General features: G+C 39.7%; 2 protein-coding genes across 2 annotated transcripts in view; both read left to right on the forward strand.

Moving 5' to 3' along the window:
• Window positions 1-3,256, forward strand: part of LOC101622126 (olfactory receptor 10R2-like) — a 9,105-nt gene extending 5,849 nt beyond the window's left edge. The window contains 2 exon segments of the mRNA XM_012728895.1: window positions 2,257-2,304; window positions 2,306-3,256. Coding sequence (XP_012584349.1) covers window positions 2,257-2,304; window positions 2,306-3,256 — 999 coding nt within the window.
• Window positions 3,257-12,022: 8,766 nt separating this feature from the next.
• LOC101622349 (olfactory receptor 10R2-like) lies at window positions 12,023-13,142 on the forward strand. The gene is given in 2 exon segments (XM_012728896.1): window positions 12,023-12,190; window positions 12,192-13,142. Coding segments are annotated over 2 exon segments (1,119 nt in total).
• The last annotated feature ends 4,250 nt before the right edge of the window (window positions 13,143-17,392 follow it).

The raw sequence follows: 17,392 nt of genomic DNA on the forward strand, positions 1-17,392 counted from the left end.
GTACAGGAGAGGAAAAGTACTTGCATAGGCACAAATGGGCAGGAAGAGCTGCCAGTTCATGTCTTTTTCATGCTAAGTACTATGCAATTTTATGGCTATAGCAAATGATGTTTATCAGCTCATAAATTAATAAATAATTGTTTTGTCTCCATCCTTGGACTGTTTTGATATGCAACTAGGGAATTAAAAAAAAATCTTGGTGTGAATAGCATCCATTCTCCTTTGATAGTCGTAGTGATGAAAGTGCTGTGTTCTAATTTGTTTACTTTAACTATAAGATAAACTGCCAAAGTTTTTTAAAGTGACTGAATATTTTTACACCTCCACCAGCACTACATGACAATTTCAGACTGTCTGCTCCTCACCCCAACTTTTGTTGTCTGTTATTGTTTTTATTTTTAGATATACTTCTAAAAAGGGCATTATTGATTCACAGCAAAGTTAAATGGAAAATACAGAGTTCCATACATCTGTTCCCCCACCCCAGAACCTCTTCATATATTTAATTAATTAGATAATATGTATTAAATTTTTTTTTTTTACCCAGTGTTTTCTTTTTTTCCTCAGGTGTAGTCCCCATAGAATTTCCACCACAAATTCACTTGTGCACCATCTATCCTCCCTTGTTCTCCTTCAGCCCTCATTTTTGTCTCCTCTCCCACCCCTCTGGTTGAATGTCTCTAAGTTATACAATCTGTTTCTTTTTTGTTGTTTTGTGTTTTTAAATTGTTATTGTTTTCCCCCTAATGCCTCATTTTGTTCCTCTATATTCTTCCAATAAGTTTAACATCTGACATTTTTTCTTTTTCTTTTGATGTATTTCATAGAGCATAATCCCTTAGAGCTCCACCCATATTGGATGGAGATCATGAATGGCATGAATTTATCTTTTTTTTTTGTTGTTGTTGCTGAATAGTATTCCACTGTGTCTATGTACCACATCTCCTTGATCCTGAGGTTATTGTTACAGCTGATGTACAACCTACATAGATATATCATTATCACAAAGCTTCAATCTTCACATTGTTTCCCTCATGAATTTGTACATGGTATGGGTATTCACGAAGGTATAACATGCAGCCACTGTTACTGTGTCACACTGAAGAATTCCATAGCCTTAAATGTGAGTATTGCTTATTCACCTTGCTCCCCCTCAGCCACTGTGTGTATGTTACTAATTATGGTCTAGTGCAGATGAACAGTTATTCCATAGCTATTTGAATTTGCATTTCTCTAATGACTGATGATATTGGTCTTAGTGTCATATGCCTATTAGCCACTGATAGACTTTGTTGAAATGTATTTATAGTGTTTGCCCATTATTACTGCCTATTTATCTTATTACTTATGGAAGTGTTACCTATTTATTTCTGCTACATATCACTGATTAGACATATTTTGCAAAATATATCTGATATATGGGTGTAGTGCATTATCATTTTCATAATGGGTTGTTAAGTTTATGGTTTTGGACTCTCAACGCTGCCATGCATGTATGTAATTATATGCCAGCACCACACTATCTTGATTACTATATCTTTAGAGTGAATTTCAAAATAAGAAAGTTAAGTCTCCCAGCTTTGCTGTTCTTTATCACAAAATATTTGACCATTCTTGTCCCTTTCTATGTAATTTTTTTCTCATTTCTTAATTTTTATGAGATTCCTACTGGGGAGTGATAGAACTTATAGATCAATTTTTACAATGTTGCCCCTTAATAATGTCGATTCTTCTAAGCATGAACATGGTTATCTTTTGATATAAATCTTCTTTTATCTCTTGGCAATGTTTAGTAGTTTTCTGTGTGTATATCTTGCACTCATTCGTAATATCTGACTAAGTACATTTTGATGCAATTAAAATAGTTATTTTCTTTATTTTGGTTTTAGACAATACATGCTAGTGGTAGTAGGAAAATGGCACCCCCAAAGATTTCCATATTTCTAATTATTGGAACCTGTGAATATGTTAGATTATAGAAAAAAGGAGGACTAAGATTTCAGATAGAATGAAAGTTGCTAATCTGCTGACTTTCAAAAGAAAGAGTATCCTGTATTGCTCAGGTATGACCAGAGTAAACAAAGGTTTCTTAATGGAAGAGAGAATAGAGAGTCAGAGACAGAGATATACTTTTATCACCTTTGAAGATGCAGGAGGGAGACCATGAGTCAGTGAAATATGAGAGTCTAGTAGAAATGGAAAAGGCAAGAATCTTCCAAGCACCTCCAGAAAGGATCACAGCTTTGCACCCTCTAGATTCTTGTATCCATGCACCTCAACTTGTCTTACATCTTCCCTTCTTTCTCAGGTGTTGACAGAAAACCTGACCTTGGTCACGGAATTCCTGTTGCTGGGTTTTTCCAGCCTTGGAGAAATCCAGCTTGTCCTTTTTGTAGTTTTTCTCTTTCTGTATCTACTCATTCTCAGTGGTAATGCCACCATTATCAGTGTCATTCGCCTGGATCAAAGCCTCCACACACCAATGTACTTCTTCCTGGGCATCCTCTCAACATCAGAGACCTGCTACACCTTTGTCATTCTACCCAAGATGCTCATCAATCTCCTCTCTGTGGCCAGGACCATCTCCTTCATCTGCTGTGCCACTCAGATGTACTTCTTCCTTGGCTTTGCCATTACCAACTGCCTGCTCCTGGGGGTGATGGGCTATGATCGCTACGCTGCCATCTGCCACCCTCTGCACTACCCCATCCTCATGAGTTGGCAGATGTGCGGGAGGCTGGCAGTTGCCTGTGGTATTGGAGGCTTCTTAGCCTCACTCACAATAGTAAATCTAGTTTTCAGCCTTCCCTTCTGTAGTGCCAACAAGGTGAACCATTACTTTTGTGACATCTCGCCAGTCATTCGCCTGGCTTGCACCAATACAGATGCTCATGAATTTGTCATATTCATCTGTGGGGTTCTAGTACTTGTGGTCCCATTTTCATTCATTTGTGTTTCTTATTTCTGCATTCTGAGGACGATCCTGAAGATCCCCTCTGCTGAAGGCAAACGGAAAGCCTTTTCTACTTGCGCCTCTCATCTCACCGTTGTCATTATTCACTACGGCTGTGCTTCCTACATCTACCTGCGGCCAACGGCAAACTATGTGTCCAACAAGGACAGGCTGGTAACAGTGACATACACCATTGTCACTCCATTATTAAACCCCATGGTGTACAGCCTCAGAAACAAGGATGTCCAAGTTGCTATTAGAAAAGTTCTGGGAAAGAAAGAAACTCTAAAATTACATCATTGAAACATGAAATTTTAGATTTTATGGAGAGCAATGACACCTTGTTACATGCAGATTATATCTGTAACTGACTTACTGAAATTGAAGAACTCTGTAAGGTGCACTTCTTGAAAAATGTTTTTCTCCCCAGAAGCCCTTTAAAACCAATTCAGTTGAGTCTTTTTTCAGCTTTTCCAGTGGCCTCTAGGGAACTCCTCAAATACATGTTCTTGATATCACAATAACTGTAAGTCTAAATTTCATTGAAAGCTACAGCTTTGCTCTTCCCGTGATGCTAGTCTTCATGAAGACTACACAGGAGAGAGTGGGGGCTGACATATACTAGCTTTTTAGTATATGTCATATATCCTTTCTCCTCAATGACTGATCCTCAGAGTTACTATGGAGGGAGAAGGAGCAGGTGGACGAAGGTTCTCACTTGACTGTGCAGGTGGAAGAAGGTTCTCACCTGACTGTCTGTGGTGTCCCTTCATGCTACCAGGTTTTGCACTTGAGAGCACTGAGTCTTTCTCTTGTGGGGACATCTTGTGTGGTTCTAGACGTATACTCTACTTTGAGCTTTTACTCCTTTCAGGTGATAGGCTTGTAGTGACATCTGGTTGACAGGTTATACATTTGTCTAATTCTGAAAGGCCATCACTTTTCTTGGTCAAATCTCTGTTGGCAATTATGCTATATAATGTCCCTTTAAAGTGATTTCAGATTGACTTTTTCTCCCAAGTGATTCAAAAGAATATATGTTGAATCATTGCTTCCATATTGTTTGAAGCACAGTCATCTTTCTCTCTGTTGCGATACTTGAGATCAGTGCCTCAGTCACCTACGTCAGCTCTCTCATGTCAAGTCAGATAACAAGGCACTTGTTCTTAATCTCCCGAGCACACATCTAATCTTGAAGCATGTCTTTCCTTTTTGTGGAGGAGATACAAACGTAGAACTCCAATATCTTCTTCCAAAAATGCATTTCCACCCCTTTTAAATAAAACATTTAAAATGTTTTTTTGAATGGCTGGTGCCTCTTCTTCCTTCAGCATTTATACCTCAAATGACAAAAGAAACACACTCCTTTTTATGTTAGGTAAAATTAGTTTTGTTTTTCCTCTAGAATAGAGCTTTGATGGGTCCCTTGTTAAAGAAGGGGTGCAAAACTTTATTTTGTAGACAGAGTGAGAAACTCAACCTGACAGGTGGTATGGTTATAGTTAATCAGTTTAATTACTCTGGTTTATCTATTGAAAGAGAAGTTTGACAATCTGCTAAGAGCAATGTGCACAATATATGAAATCACCTTTATACACAGAGAGAAGAAAGTTGCTTTCAGCTGAAGGGATTACAGAGTATCTAGTCACATTTTAGGCCCAGTTAGTGGAGTCCTTGTTCAGTTTGCCACCAATGGCATCTAAATCAGTTTCCTCTATATTAAACATGTATCTTTTCTAGAGGAAACACAAAAACTCAATTCTAGAGGAAAGACAAAATTAATTTGTTAATTTTACATAGTATGTAAAATTAAGGAGTGTTTCTTTTTTCATCTGAGGCATAAAAGCTGAAAAATAAAAGCTTTCTACTGGTTTGAGAAATTGCTTATGTCTATAGTCACAGATTGTATACATTTTGTAATCTGGCATTCCTTCAGCTGTGTACTAGATTTATTAGGGGATTTACCACCCCTTCAGTGTTGTTTTTCAGGAAAACTAGCCATGGTGAACAGAAAAGTCACCCTGGTTTTGTGGGCTCACACAGCTAACTTGGGCGGAGCTTCTCTGTTACGTGCCTTCCTGACAAAGTTAGGAATGGCTATAACAGTGGAGAATTTAAAGTTCCTGAATAGAAAGATTAGGAAAACTAAAAATTTTATACACTAGGAATAGCAGTCCTTAAGTTGGATGCTCCCGAAGTGGACTTTATGCTTCACCCCTTCATTGACTTGAATAAAAAGTGACTAAGCTTTGTGTCCAACACTAAACATTAGTGCATAGACCGTATTTTCTCCAGAAGTCTGACATAAATGCCACTTAATACTTCAAATCTACCTGACTTTATGGATGTAATTTGCTATTGTTCTCTTCATGTATGGGTCTCTTGAGAAACTTCCACATTTAACTTTTAGGGAACCTTTTCCTCAGTCTTCTATAGTGAACTCCTTTCGAAGAGAGCTTGCTCTTTTTCTGGAGAAAGAGCATATAAGTGATTGAGTTTCCTATAATGAAGCAAAATCTATGCCAGACAATGTTAAGCATTCCAAGAAGAATTTTGTCGAAGGCTATTATAAGTGAGGAGAAAGAGTAGACTCAGCCTAACCCCCACCTCTGCTATAATAATAAGGCGTGATTTCTACATGCCTAGCAGTCTGGAGTATTCTGCTAGGAAAATACTGGCAGTCTGTATAGCTAGACTGTCATGAATAAGTCTGTTATGTATACTTGAGTGACACCATTAGTACAGTGTGCTCAAGGCTCACCCATATGGTCATATGTGGCAGGTTGTTTCTATCCTTTAATAACTAGAAAAATATAGTTTGGTGTCACTTAGATGTTGAATTAAAAAAGTATCAAACTAGCAATAACAGTCTAAGAAACTATATGTTAGTGACCCTCCATGCTGGCTTGGTCTAAGTGTCAGCGCTATGACCAATACAGTCTGATTCGATCGCAGGCCAGGGAGCTGACCCACAAAGAATGCAGAGACCTGTCCTGTCTGCCCACTGCTCAGGGGAGCAGTAGGTTTCAGTAGAGCTGCCTGTTCTGCACCCCGCTCTGTCTGTGGTGAATCCTCTAACCCTCACCTCCCTATACCCCACATCTTTGGACTATACCTCAGAACGTCTCTCAAAAAAATAATTTCTTCAGAAGCAAGCACAACCTCACCAAAGGATTATTGCCCCCTACATCTCGTCCTATTCTCTATAAGCTAGTACCGTGACAGGTCATCTCACGTGTACCGCTCCCACAACCCTCAGGGCAGTGCTTCCTCTGTCTGCACACCAGGACTGGGGACATTGGGACAAAGAGGGGATGATCCTTGTTTGAGCCCACGTCATTGTAATATAACATTTCATGATAGAAATAAAATGAAATAGATCCTTTTAGAAGAAATAAATATGTAGATGTGTCTCTCCTCCTGTAACTGAGCGTTCTCTCACCACACTGCACTCCTGGATTTGCTCTTTGCCCGATATCTGCAGGATCTATGCCTGCACATAGCTTGGTTTTCTCTAAGCACACTCCCCTCTTTGAAACATAGGCTAGAGCACAGGGTGGAAAAGGACAGGGAGCTCTTCCCTCCAACTAGAGGAGGAAGAGCAAGAACAGCAGGAGGGGACCTGTGAGGGGCTACCAGGCCTTTCTGCTGATGGCATCCGGGAGCCTGTAACTTTGCATGACTCACTCACCAGGTAGCCTAACTCCCAGTTCCCTCTAATGAATTCCCCTAGTCTAGTATGTGCTTTGTCTTTGACAAGAGAGCCTTGAGGTCCAGCTCCCCCTTGGAGCATAGCTGCTAATTGAGAGTAAGCAGGCCATACATGAGGGGCCATGTAGTAATAGCACCCTAGGGTGCAGAGCAGTGAAATTACTAAGCAAGGGATTTACACGAGTTGTGATAACCTGAAAAATGACTACGGGTGACACTCATTGGGGTTGTTGTTGGGCCGTGTCCTACAGAAGAGGCGCAATGAGTTCTGTACTGGGTAGGGAGGTGAGTCTCCGTGACTGGTTTGGACAATGTTGTTGAGATAGTGGGAGGAAGATGTGTAATAGCTAGAAGGGTGCTATTTGCAGCCAGCTGCTTGACTGTTTCCGTAGAGGCCCTGGGCCACCAGTAGGCAGCAGGATGACTCCATTCCCCTGTATCTCAGGACTCAGATTTTGGGGAAGTGTGAACCTTTCACATGGCTGACTTGGTCTCCTATTTCATAGGCAGCTCCAGGGAAATGACTCACTCTATTGTCCAAACTCTCACAGTGTACTTATGCATCTCATGGGTAATTATTAAGTAAACCTTTCATCTCATGGTCAACTCAGAAATTGCAGAGAGCTTTACACACGGTGTGTATGTGGGCATGCTGGTAAAGCCTCAAGGTGGCAGAGGGCTGGTGGATGGGTGGGGAGACAAGTTGATGCCCCGGATGAGGTTTCAAGGTTGGGGGAAAGGAAAGAGTGAGAGAAGGTGCAAATGGTGACGGGAGGTGTGCATCATGTCGGTCTCAGGCTGTCGGTTAGCCTGTAATGTGGGAGGCTGACACGGTCTTACTGTGAGTGTAAGGTGCCCTGAGAAAGACCTATCAGGGACCGTGCTCATAGCTTCTGGAAATTCCACATCACACTGAGGGTTACACAGGAATTTGTGTGTGTGTGGCGTTTGTGTGAGGGAGAGAGAGAGAGATGTGCATGTGCTTTTGAGTGAGTGAGAGAGTGTGAGAGAAAGGGGTCCTGCTTTTATTGGGGTGGAGGTGGGGGTTTAGGGTTTCGTGGGCTTACTCTTCATGGTTGAACTTAAAATCTAAGAGCGAGATTAACACACAGGAAGAGAAGAACAGTCACCCAAATGGCCAGTTACTGAATCAGCCATGAGCTCCTAAAACAAAAGCACCCAGTGGAGGGGGGAAGCCTGGTCTGTGTCCAGGTCTTGGCTGGCATGTGTTCATTCCAGCGAGCCCTCTTTGAGGTGGGTGTCTCATTGTAAAGGGTGCCTTGGGCATCCAAGCTTAAGACTCTCACTGGCATCACAAAACAAAACAGGCAATTCTACTGTCCACAGTTTCCATAGCACTTAAGGAAGGCAAGACGTTATTTGCTTGGGACAACTTAGGTTTAATTTGAAGTTTTGGTTTTTGCTCATGCTCTCTTTAATCCTCACAGTACCCTAAATTCCAGAGGAGAAAGCGAAGACTCAGATGATTAAGGTATAGAATCAAAGGCAATGTTGAAACAAGACGGAATGTCTTGTCTTTTAATTCCACATCTAGCAGTGTCTTTGCAATGCAAGTGTCTCTCTTCCATGCACATTGACTACCTTTACCAGTTATATGGCAGATGCCCACAGGCCAGCTGCAGGGACTTGTGTCTGTGCTGAGTTTAACACTGGTTTTCTCACATAGCTTTTGATACTTGCTATTTGCTAGAATCTCTGAGATGTGTGAGTACACGGGTTCCTGGCATGTGAGCTTGTGACAGGGACACCAAATGAGCCGTGTATTGTAAGAACTCCTCCAGTGCTGAGAAAGAGAGATCAAACACCTCCACGAATGTTTTTCTTCGCCTTTTCCATCATTCTGATTGTCTAGAATGGAGAATTTCTACAAGGTCTTTTTCACAAGGGCAGGCATCTGCACCCTGGTTGATTAGTCTGTACCCGAGAAATGTTTGTTGAACTGCGAGAAGTGCCTTGGGTGGCATTGGCTAGTGGGTGATTTGCTTACTGAGTCAAGGAGAGAGGGAGGATCTGCCCAAAAGGGACAATGAGCTGCGCCATTGTCAGGGCTCAGTGGGTGCCAGTGAGCTGTGTGGATTTCCTGCACTTACGATATTGGGATAAAATATTGAACTGGAAATATTAACTTGGAGTGTAGTGAGAAACTGAATTATAACACCCCGCCCCCTTTTTTCCTAAGGCGTCATGAACAGGGTTTGCCTAAGTTGTACTGCGCTGGTATCACAGCAACACAACCAGTGAACGTTCTTCCAGCCTTGTGTATGGCCCCTCAGCTCCTGAGCAGGCTGTGGTCCTGTTTATCTTTCAGGGGTTCCTGACTTTGTTAGTTAGGAATGTGTGGAGGAGGCGGCCCGTGGCCTTTGCGGCCACCTTGCTGGATTCGCCCTGAGCTTATTCTATGCCTGTTTTTCCTTAGTGTAGTGTGAAGACTGTACTTTCGGGGATACTTTTCCATTTGTATTTTTCTTTTTAATGTTTCTAATGGTGCTTTTGTTGCAAGTAGGTGTTTTATACATATTTTTGGTTCTTTAACTACTATGACACTGAGACTTAATTTTTCATTCTTCAAGGAATACCTTGCTTCTTAATCCTTTAATTTTCTTGCAACATGTCTATAGAAGTTACACATATATTTGCTCCAAAGAACTTTAAAATAGTTGTTAACATATCATAAAATTCATTCAGTTTAATTCCATATAGTGCTAGATGTATATAATCACCACAAAACCCAGCCTTACTCGGTTCTCAAATGCTTGTTGTCTTTCGCACATTGTACCCTCATTCCAAGGTTTCAGCTAATCTGTTCTGCATGCTGGTAGATTTTTCCTTGTTGAACACTTTATCTAAATAAAATTTGCAGTATGTATACTTTGGCATTTGGCTACTTTCAGTTCCAATGCTTTTGAAGATAATTTACCTTGTGCTACAAACCAATAATTCATTTCTTTTTAATACTGAGTAGTATACAATTTTATGGCTATAAAAAGTACGTTTATCAGCTCATGAATTAATAAATAATTGTTCAGATTCCATATTTGGTCTATTTTAATATGCCACAACAGAGATTAAAAATAAATCTTTGAGTGAATAGGATGCATTTCTCCTTTGATAAAAAGTGATGAAAAGTGCTGTGTTCTTACCTATTATTTTCACTATTAGAGAAACTGCCAAAGGTTTCTAAAGTGGTGAATATTTTACACCACCACCAGCACTACATGACTGTTTCAGACTGTCTACTCCTCACCCCACCTTTTGCTGTCTATTATTATTATTTCTAGTAATACTTCTAAAAAGAGAATTATTGATTCACAGCAAAATTGAATGGAAAATACAGAGTTCTATACATCTGTTTCCCCACCCCAGAATCCCTCCATAATTGTACCTATAAATTAAAATTTATAATATTTAATTAATTAGTTAATATGTCTTTAAAATAATTGTTTTTTTTTTTAACATGTTTTCTTTTTTCCCTCTGGTGTAGTCCCCAGAGAATTCCACCACAAATTCAGCTGTGCACCATCTATCGTCCCTTGTGCTCCTTCTGCCTTCGTTTGATTCCTATCTCATTCCCTCAGCAGGGTTACTCTGAGTGTAGCCATCGGTTTCTTTTTTAAATTGTTGTGTGTTTTTAAATTGTTGTTATTTTTTCCCTGGTCCCTTATTATGTTCCTCTGTTTTCCTCCAACAAGTGAAATAACTGACATTTTTCTTTTTCCTTCTGATGTATTTCATAGAGCACAATCCCTTAGAACTCCATCCATGTAGCTGTGAATGGCATGAGTTCATCTTTTACATTGCTGAATAGTATTCCATTGCATATATGTACCTCATCTTTGTGATCTTGAGGTTATTTGTTACAGCTGATGTGTAACCTACATAGATATGTCATTATCACCCAAACTCCAATCTTCACATTGTTTCACTCTTGATTTTGAATGTTGTATGGGTATTGACAAAGGTATAAGATGCAGCCACTCTTACTATGTCACACTGAAGAAATCCATAGCCTTAAATGTGAGTGTTGCTTATTTACCTCGCTCCTTCGTAGCATCGGTGGTGTCTATTATTTAGGTATTATCTTGTGCAAGTGAACAGTTATCTCATATCCATTGAATTTGCATTTATTTAGTGACTAATAGTATTGATCCTAGTCCACTTACCTATTAGCCACTAATAGACTTTGGTGAAATATTGTTAAAAGTGTTTGCTCATTTTTTAACTTGCTATTTATCTCATTACTTATGTAAGATTTACTTATCTATTTTGCGTACATATTCCTTATCAGATTTATATTTTGCAAATGTATTTTTTTCTGGGTGAGGTGTGATGTTCATTTTCATAATGGATAGTTGAGGGTGTGGTTTTGGACTCTCAATGATGTAATATATACCAGCAACATGCTATCTCAATTACTGTATCTTTAGAATGAGTCTCAAAATAAGAAATCTAAAGCTTCCATCTTTGCTGTTCTTTTCTTTTATTTTTTTAAGATTGATTTATTCATAAAGAGCTGGGGTACAGGCCGGAAGTGCAGGGACAGTGAGAGGATTCACCAGAGACAGAGTGGGGAGCAGAACAGGCTGATGATGACGTACACTGCTGAGGGGAGGAGGGGGCGCTCAGGAGAGGTCTGCCCCATCATGTGGGTCACCTCTGAGGTGGGAATCAAACTCCTGCTGAAGTGGCTTTCCCTTCTTGGTGCTGGGCTTTAATCCGCTGTGCCACTAGCGAGGGCCCTTTTGCTGTTTTTTTTTTTCCTACAAAATATTTGACTATTCTGGATCCTTTCTGTGTAATTTTTCTCATTTCTTAATTTTTATAAGAGTCATGCAGGGCATAGATAGAAATCAGGACATATAGATGATATAAATCATTTTTTTTCAGAATTGCCCCTTAATAATGTCAATTTTTCTAAGCATGAACATAGCTATCTCTTGATATAAGTCTTCTTTATTTCTCTTGGCAGTGTTTAGTAGTTTTCTGTGTATATATTTTACACTCATTTGTTATATCTTACTCTAAATATATTTCGATGCATTTACAATATAAATATTTGCTTTATTTCAGTTTGGACAGTGCACTGATAGTTGTAGTAATTTGGATTATGGGACCCCCAAAGATATCCTTGTTTCTATATATTGGAACCTGTGAATATGTTAGATTATAGAAAAAAGGAGGACTAAGATTTCAGATAGAATGAAAGTTGCTAATCTGCTGACTTTCAAAAGAAAGAGTATCCTGTATTGCTCAGGTATGACCAGAGTAAACAAAGGTTTCTTAATAATGAAGAGAGAATAGAGAGTTAGAGACAGAGATATACTTTTATCACCTTTGAAGATGCAGGAGGGAGACCATGAATCAGTGAAATATGAGAGTCTAGTAGAAATGGAAAAGGCAAGTAAAAGGCAAGAATCTTCCAAGCACCTCCAGAAAGGATCACAGCTTTGCACTCTCCAGATTCTTGTATCCATGCACCTCAACTTGTCTTACATCTTCCCTTCTTTCTCAGGTGTTGACAGAAAACCTGACCTTGGTCACGGAATTCTTGTTGCTGGGTTTTTCCAGCCTTGGAGAAATCCAGCTTGTCCTTTTTGTAGTTTTTCTCTTTCTGTATCTACTCATTCTCAGTGGTAATGCCACCATTATCAGTGTCATTCGCCTGGATCAAAGCCTCCACATACCAATGTACTTCTTCCTGGGCATCCTCTCAACATCAGAGACCTGCTACACCTTTGTCATTCTACCCAAGATGCTCATCAATCTCCTCTCTGTGGCCAGGACCATCTCCTTCATCTGCTGTGCCACTCAAATGTACTTCTTCCTTGGCTTTGCCATTACCAACTGCCTGCTCCTGGGGGTGATGGGCTATGATCGCTACACTGCCATCTGCCACCCTCTGCACTACCCCATCCTCATGAGTTGGCAGATGTGCGGGAGGCTGGCAGTTGCCTGTGGTATTGGAGGCTTCTTAGCCTCACTCACAATAGTAAATCTAGTTTTCAGCCTTCCCTTCTGTAGTGCCAACAAGGTGAACCATTACTTTTGTGACATCTCGCCAGTCATTCGCCTGGCTTGCACCAATACAGATGCTCATGAATTTGTCATATTCATCTGTGGGGTTCTAGTACTTGTGGTCCCATTTTCATTCATTTGTGTTTCTTATTTCTGCATTCTGAGGACGATCCTGAAGATCCCCTCTGCTGAAGGCAAACGGAAAGCCTTTTCTACTTGCGCCTCTCATCTCACCGTTGTCATTATTCACTACGGCTGTGCTTCCTACATCTACCTGCGGCCAACGGCAAACTATGTGTCCAACAAGGACAGGCTGGTAACAGTGACATACACCATTGTCACTCCATTATTAAACCCCATGGTGTACAGCCTCAGAAACAAGGATGTCCAAGTTGCTATTAGAAAAGTTCTGGGAAAGAAAGAAACTCTAAAATTACATCATTGAAACATGAAATTTTAGATTTTATGGAGAGCAATGACACCTTGTTACATGCAGATTATATCTGTAACTGACTTACTGAAATTGAAGAACTCTGTAAGGTGCACTTCTTGAAAAATGTTTTTCTCCCCAGAAGCCCTTTAAAACCAATTCAGTTGAGTCTTTTTTTCAGCTTTTCCAATGGCCTCTAGGGAACTCCTCAAATACATTTCTTGATATCACAATAACGATAAGTCTAAATTTCATTGAAAGCTACAGCTTTGCTCTTCCCATGATGCTAGTCTTCATGAAGACTACACAGGAGAGAGTGGGGGCTGACGTATACTAGCTCTGTCAGTCACCCTTTCTCCTCAGGGACTGATTCTCAGAGTTACTATGGAGGGAAAAGGAGCAGGTGGAAGAAGGTTCTCACCTGGCTGCCTGGTGTATCCTGTCATGCTATTAGGTTTTGCACTTGGGGGCTTGAGTCTTTCTCATGTGGGTAGATCTTATGGGGTTCTAAAAGTATTCTCTACCCCTTTCTAGTGATGGATTTGTAGCCACATCTGATTGACAGGTTATGCATTCATCTCTAATTCTGAAAGGCCATCACTTTTCAAATCTCTTTTAGCAGTTATGCTATATAATGTCCATTTAAAGTGATTTCAGATTGACTTTTTCTCCCAAGTGATTCAAAAGAAAATATGTTGAGTCCTTGCTTCCATATCATTTGAAGTGAAGTCATCTTTCTCTCTGCTGCAATACTTGAGGTCAGTGCCTCAGTCACCTACATCAGCTCTCTCATGTTAAGTTAGATAACAAGGCACTTGTTCTTGATCTCCCAGGGACACATCTAATCTTGAAGCAGGTCTTTCCTTTTTGTGGGGGATATAAAAACCTAGAACTGTTATATCTTCTTCCAAAAATGCATTTCCACCCCTTTTAAATAAAACATTTAAAGTGTTTTTTGAATGGCTGGTGCCTCTTCTTCCTTCAGCATTTATGCTTCAAATGACAAAAGAAACACACTCCTTTTAATGTTATGTAAAATTAGTTTTGTTTTCCTCTAGAATAGAGTTTTGATGGGTCTCTTGTTAAATAAGAAAAAAACATTATTCTGTATACAAAGAAGTCAGAAACTTGACCTGACAGGTGGTATGGCTATAGTTAATCAGTTTAATCACTCTTGTTTATCTATTGAAAGAGAGGTTGACAATCTATTAAAAGCAATGTGCACAATATGTGAAATCACCTTTACACACACACAATTGTTTTCAATTGAAGGGATTACAGAGTGTCTAGTGGCATTATAGGTGCAGTTCAACGAGTCCTTGTTTAGTTCATGACCAATGGCATCTAAATCATTTTCCTCTATTTTTACCATGTTTCTTTTTACTGGTTTGAGAAAGTGCTTATGTCCATAGTCACAGATTGCATATAGTGTGTAATTTGGTTATAAAGAGAAAATAAACTAGTTGGCATTTCTTTAGCTATGTACTAGATTTATTTAGTGGATTTAACTTTGCCTTCAATGCTGTTTTTCAGGAAAACTAGCCATGGTGAACAGAAAAGTCACCTTGGTAACTCTGCAGAGCTTCTCTCTTATATGCCTTCCTGATAAAGTTAGGAGCGGCTAAAACAGTGGAGAATTTAAAGTTCCTGAATATAAAGATTAGGAAAACTAAAAATTTTATACACTAGGAATAACAGTCATTAAGTAGGATGCTCCTGAAGTGGACTTTATGCTTCACGCATTTATTGAATTAATTAAAAAGTGACTGGGTTTTATGTCCAACACTAAACACTAGTGCATAGACCGTATTTTCTCCAGAAGTCTGACATAACTGCTACTTAAGACTATTTAAAACTACCTGACTTTATGGATGTAATATGCTACTCTCTTCATGTATGGGTCTCTTGAGACAACCAGTTTTCTAGTGACAAAGCCATTTTAAATCAAAGAATTAAATCTCTTGTTTTTTGAAGGCTTCAGAGAAAATCTCTTTTTAGGCAAGTACCTCCATGGAGTAAAGTGGGGTTTCAGCTGCTTATACAACTGAGTAGACTAGGTTTCGGGGTCCCTGAGGCAGGTGGCAGCCGATAGTGGGGCGGTGAACGCGACCCTGAGGCGGAGATGCTGAGACCAGGAGTTCCAGGGCGAGAAGACGTGATTCATCTGGGAATGTGTTAATGCTGCTTAGAAAGGCAGCGCTGTGTGGCCTCTGGGAGGAGCGAAGCCCTTGGGAGCTCTCAACCCTGAGCAGCAATTCTGTCACTGGTGGCTGACGGCTGACCGCCAGTGCTGGAAGGACTCGAGTGCAGAGCCGACACACTGAGCTTTATGTGGAGACCACTCTGACTCACTTCTAGTATGGATCTCCAGGGTTTCTGAAAAATTAGGCTTAGAAGACCAAAGAAGGAAAGTGTGAACTTTTGACAAGACAGGGGTGGGGGCTGAACAGCCCAGGCACACAAGTGACTGTGAGCACCCCTGTCTTGTAGAGCCAGACCGGTATCATTCATGGCCTTAAATGGGATCTAGTGAAATTTCTTTAACTGTGCACCCACTGTTTAAACACAACGCTTCTTTCTTATTTTTGCTCACACATCTGTCATCCACAGAAAACGACCTTTTTATATCATTGAAAACATAGACCTCTCTTCCAGCATATGGGACTGGATCAGGGGGTTCACTGATTAATTAAAATTATTGTTAGGATAGAAAGTCAAAAGAATGCTGTATATGATTGAAATGCTTTATTTCAATCCCAAACACTCAAATATGCACTTATTTATACATATTTTCATTTAGGTGTGAGGCTTTAATTTAAGCAGTGGGCTATTTGATTGGCACTCTTGAGAGTGTCCTTAGCCCAAGGTCCTGATCATGCCTTAGGTCAGTTCTGATGGATTTAAAGATGAGCAGGGACTCAAGAGACACTTGGACAAGCATCTGAGAAAATAACACTCTCATTGTTTGATTTTGTTTTCTTCTTTTTTTTTAAGATTTATTTGTGCATACAGAACTGGGGTACAGGCCAGAGGTGCAGGGGCCAAGAGAGGATTCACCAGAGACAGAGTGGGGAGCAGAACAGGCTGACTGACAAAGTACACTGCTGAGGGGAGCAGCGGGCGGGTCAGGAGAGGTCTGCCGTGCCATGTGGGTCACCTCCAGGGCAGGTGGGGATTGAACTCATGCTGAAGTGGCTTTAGCTTCTCAGTGCTGTGCTTTAACCCACTGTGCCACCAGAAAGGGCCCTTCTTCTGGGTTTTTTATTGCACATATTTTATTTTCCCAAAATATTCAAACTGCTGTATTAGAAAAAATAATCACTTTTGCAATCAGACCTCACTGGGTTAAATAGTACGAAATTAAATTTCACAAGTAGAAAAAGATAAAATAATAAATACAATCATTATGAATGGTTTTGTGAACAAACATGTAGGAATTATCTTGTGAGGACTGAAATATGCAGAAAAAAATCTACTAATTTGCAGACGAGTTAATTTGCTGGACAGGAGTGTTCACTGCACCAGGGAATCAGGGCTATTATGGAGGGATGGAGGGAATAGAGCCTTCTGGTGAAACTATGATGTAAAAATCTTTCCTTTTTGTATGAGAATGTTGTTTTTCACTTGTGTGCTGCAGTGTAATTTTAACAAAGAAGCTTTACATTCTAGGATAGATTGGGTCACTGGGCAAAAAAGGGGTCTGATTAACAGCAGTTGCACCTCCCAACATTTTAAAGCACAGTGATGACTAGATGGTGCACATATTTACTCAGAAAAAAAAAAACAGTTTTGCAAATGAATAAAATCAAGCTCTCACCATTTCCAATAATTTAAAATATCACTTCTTGCATTCCATGGCTTGAAAACAATAGTTGGGCTTGAACACCAATTCTACTTAGTAGTTGTATTTTAAATTACTATAGTAAAAAATTAGATTTATATAAGCTTTTACATTGTGTCTATCATAAAGTTTGTCAGTGAGAAGATTAAAGATAATCTGTCCCTACAGAGCACTAATTTTTATTTTATTTTACCAGCAAACCTGAAGATCTCGGTCTCATTGTTGGCTAATTACTTTATTAAAATAAAATCATACCCACTAAAAGACTTAGCCATCACTGTGAAAACAAAGTAAAACTACAAAAAAAAAAGGAATGTGTTTCATTCATAATTAGTATAATAATAAACCTAGTATTAAATTTTGAAAAAAAATTACAATTAGGATAATATCAACATTGACCCATGTTTTTGTCACTGGAAAATCC

Source organism: Condylura cristata, unplaced genomic scaffold (assembly GCF_000260355.1).
Source record: "Condylura cristata isolate star-nosed mole 26May11 unplaced genomic scaffold, ConCri1.0 scaffold00024, whole genome shotgun sequence".
Classification (NCBI taxonomy): Eukaryota; Metazoa; Chordata; class Mammalia; order Eulipotyphla; family Talpidae; genus Condylura; species Condylura cristata.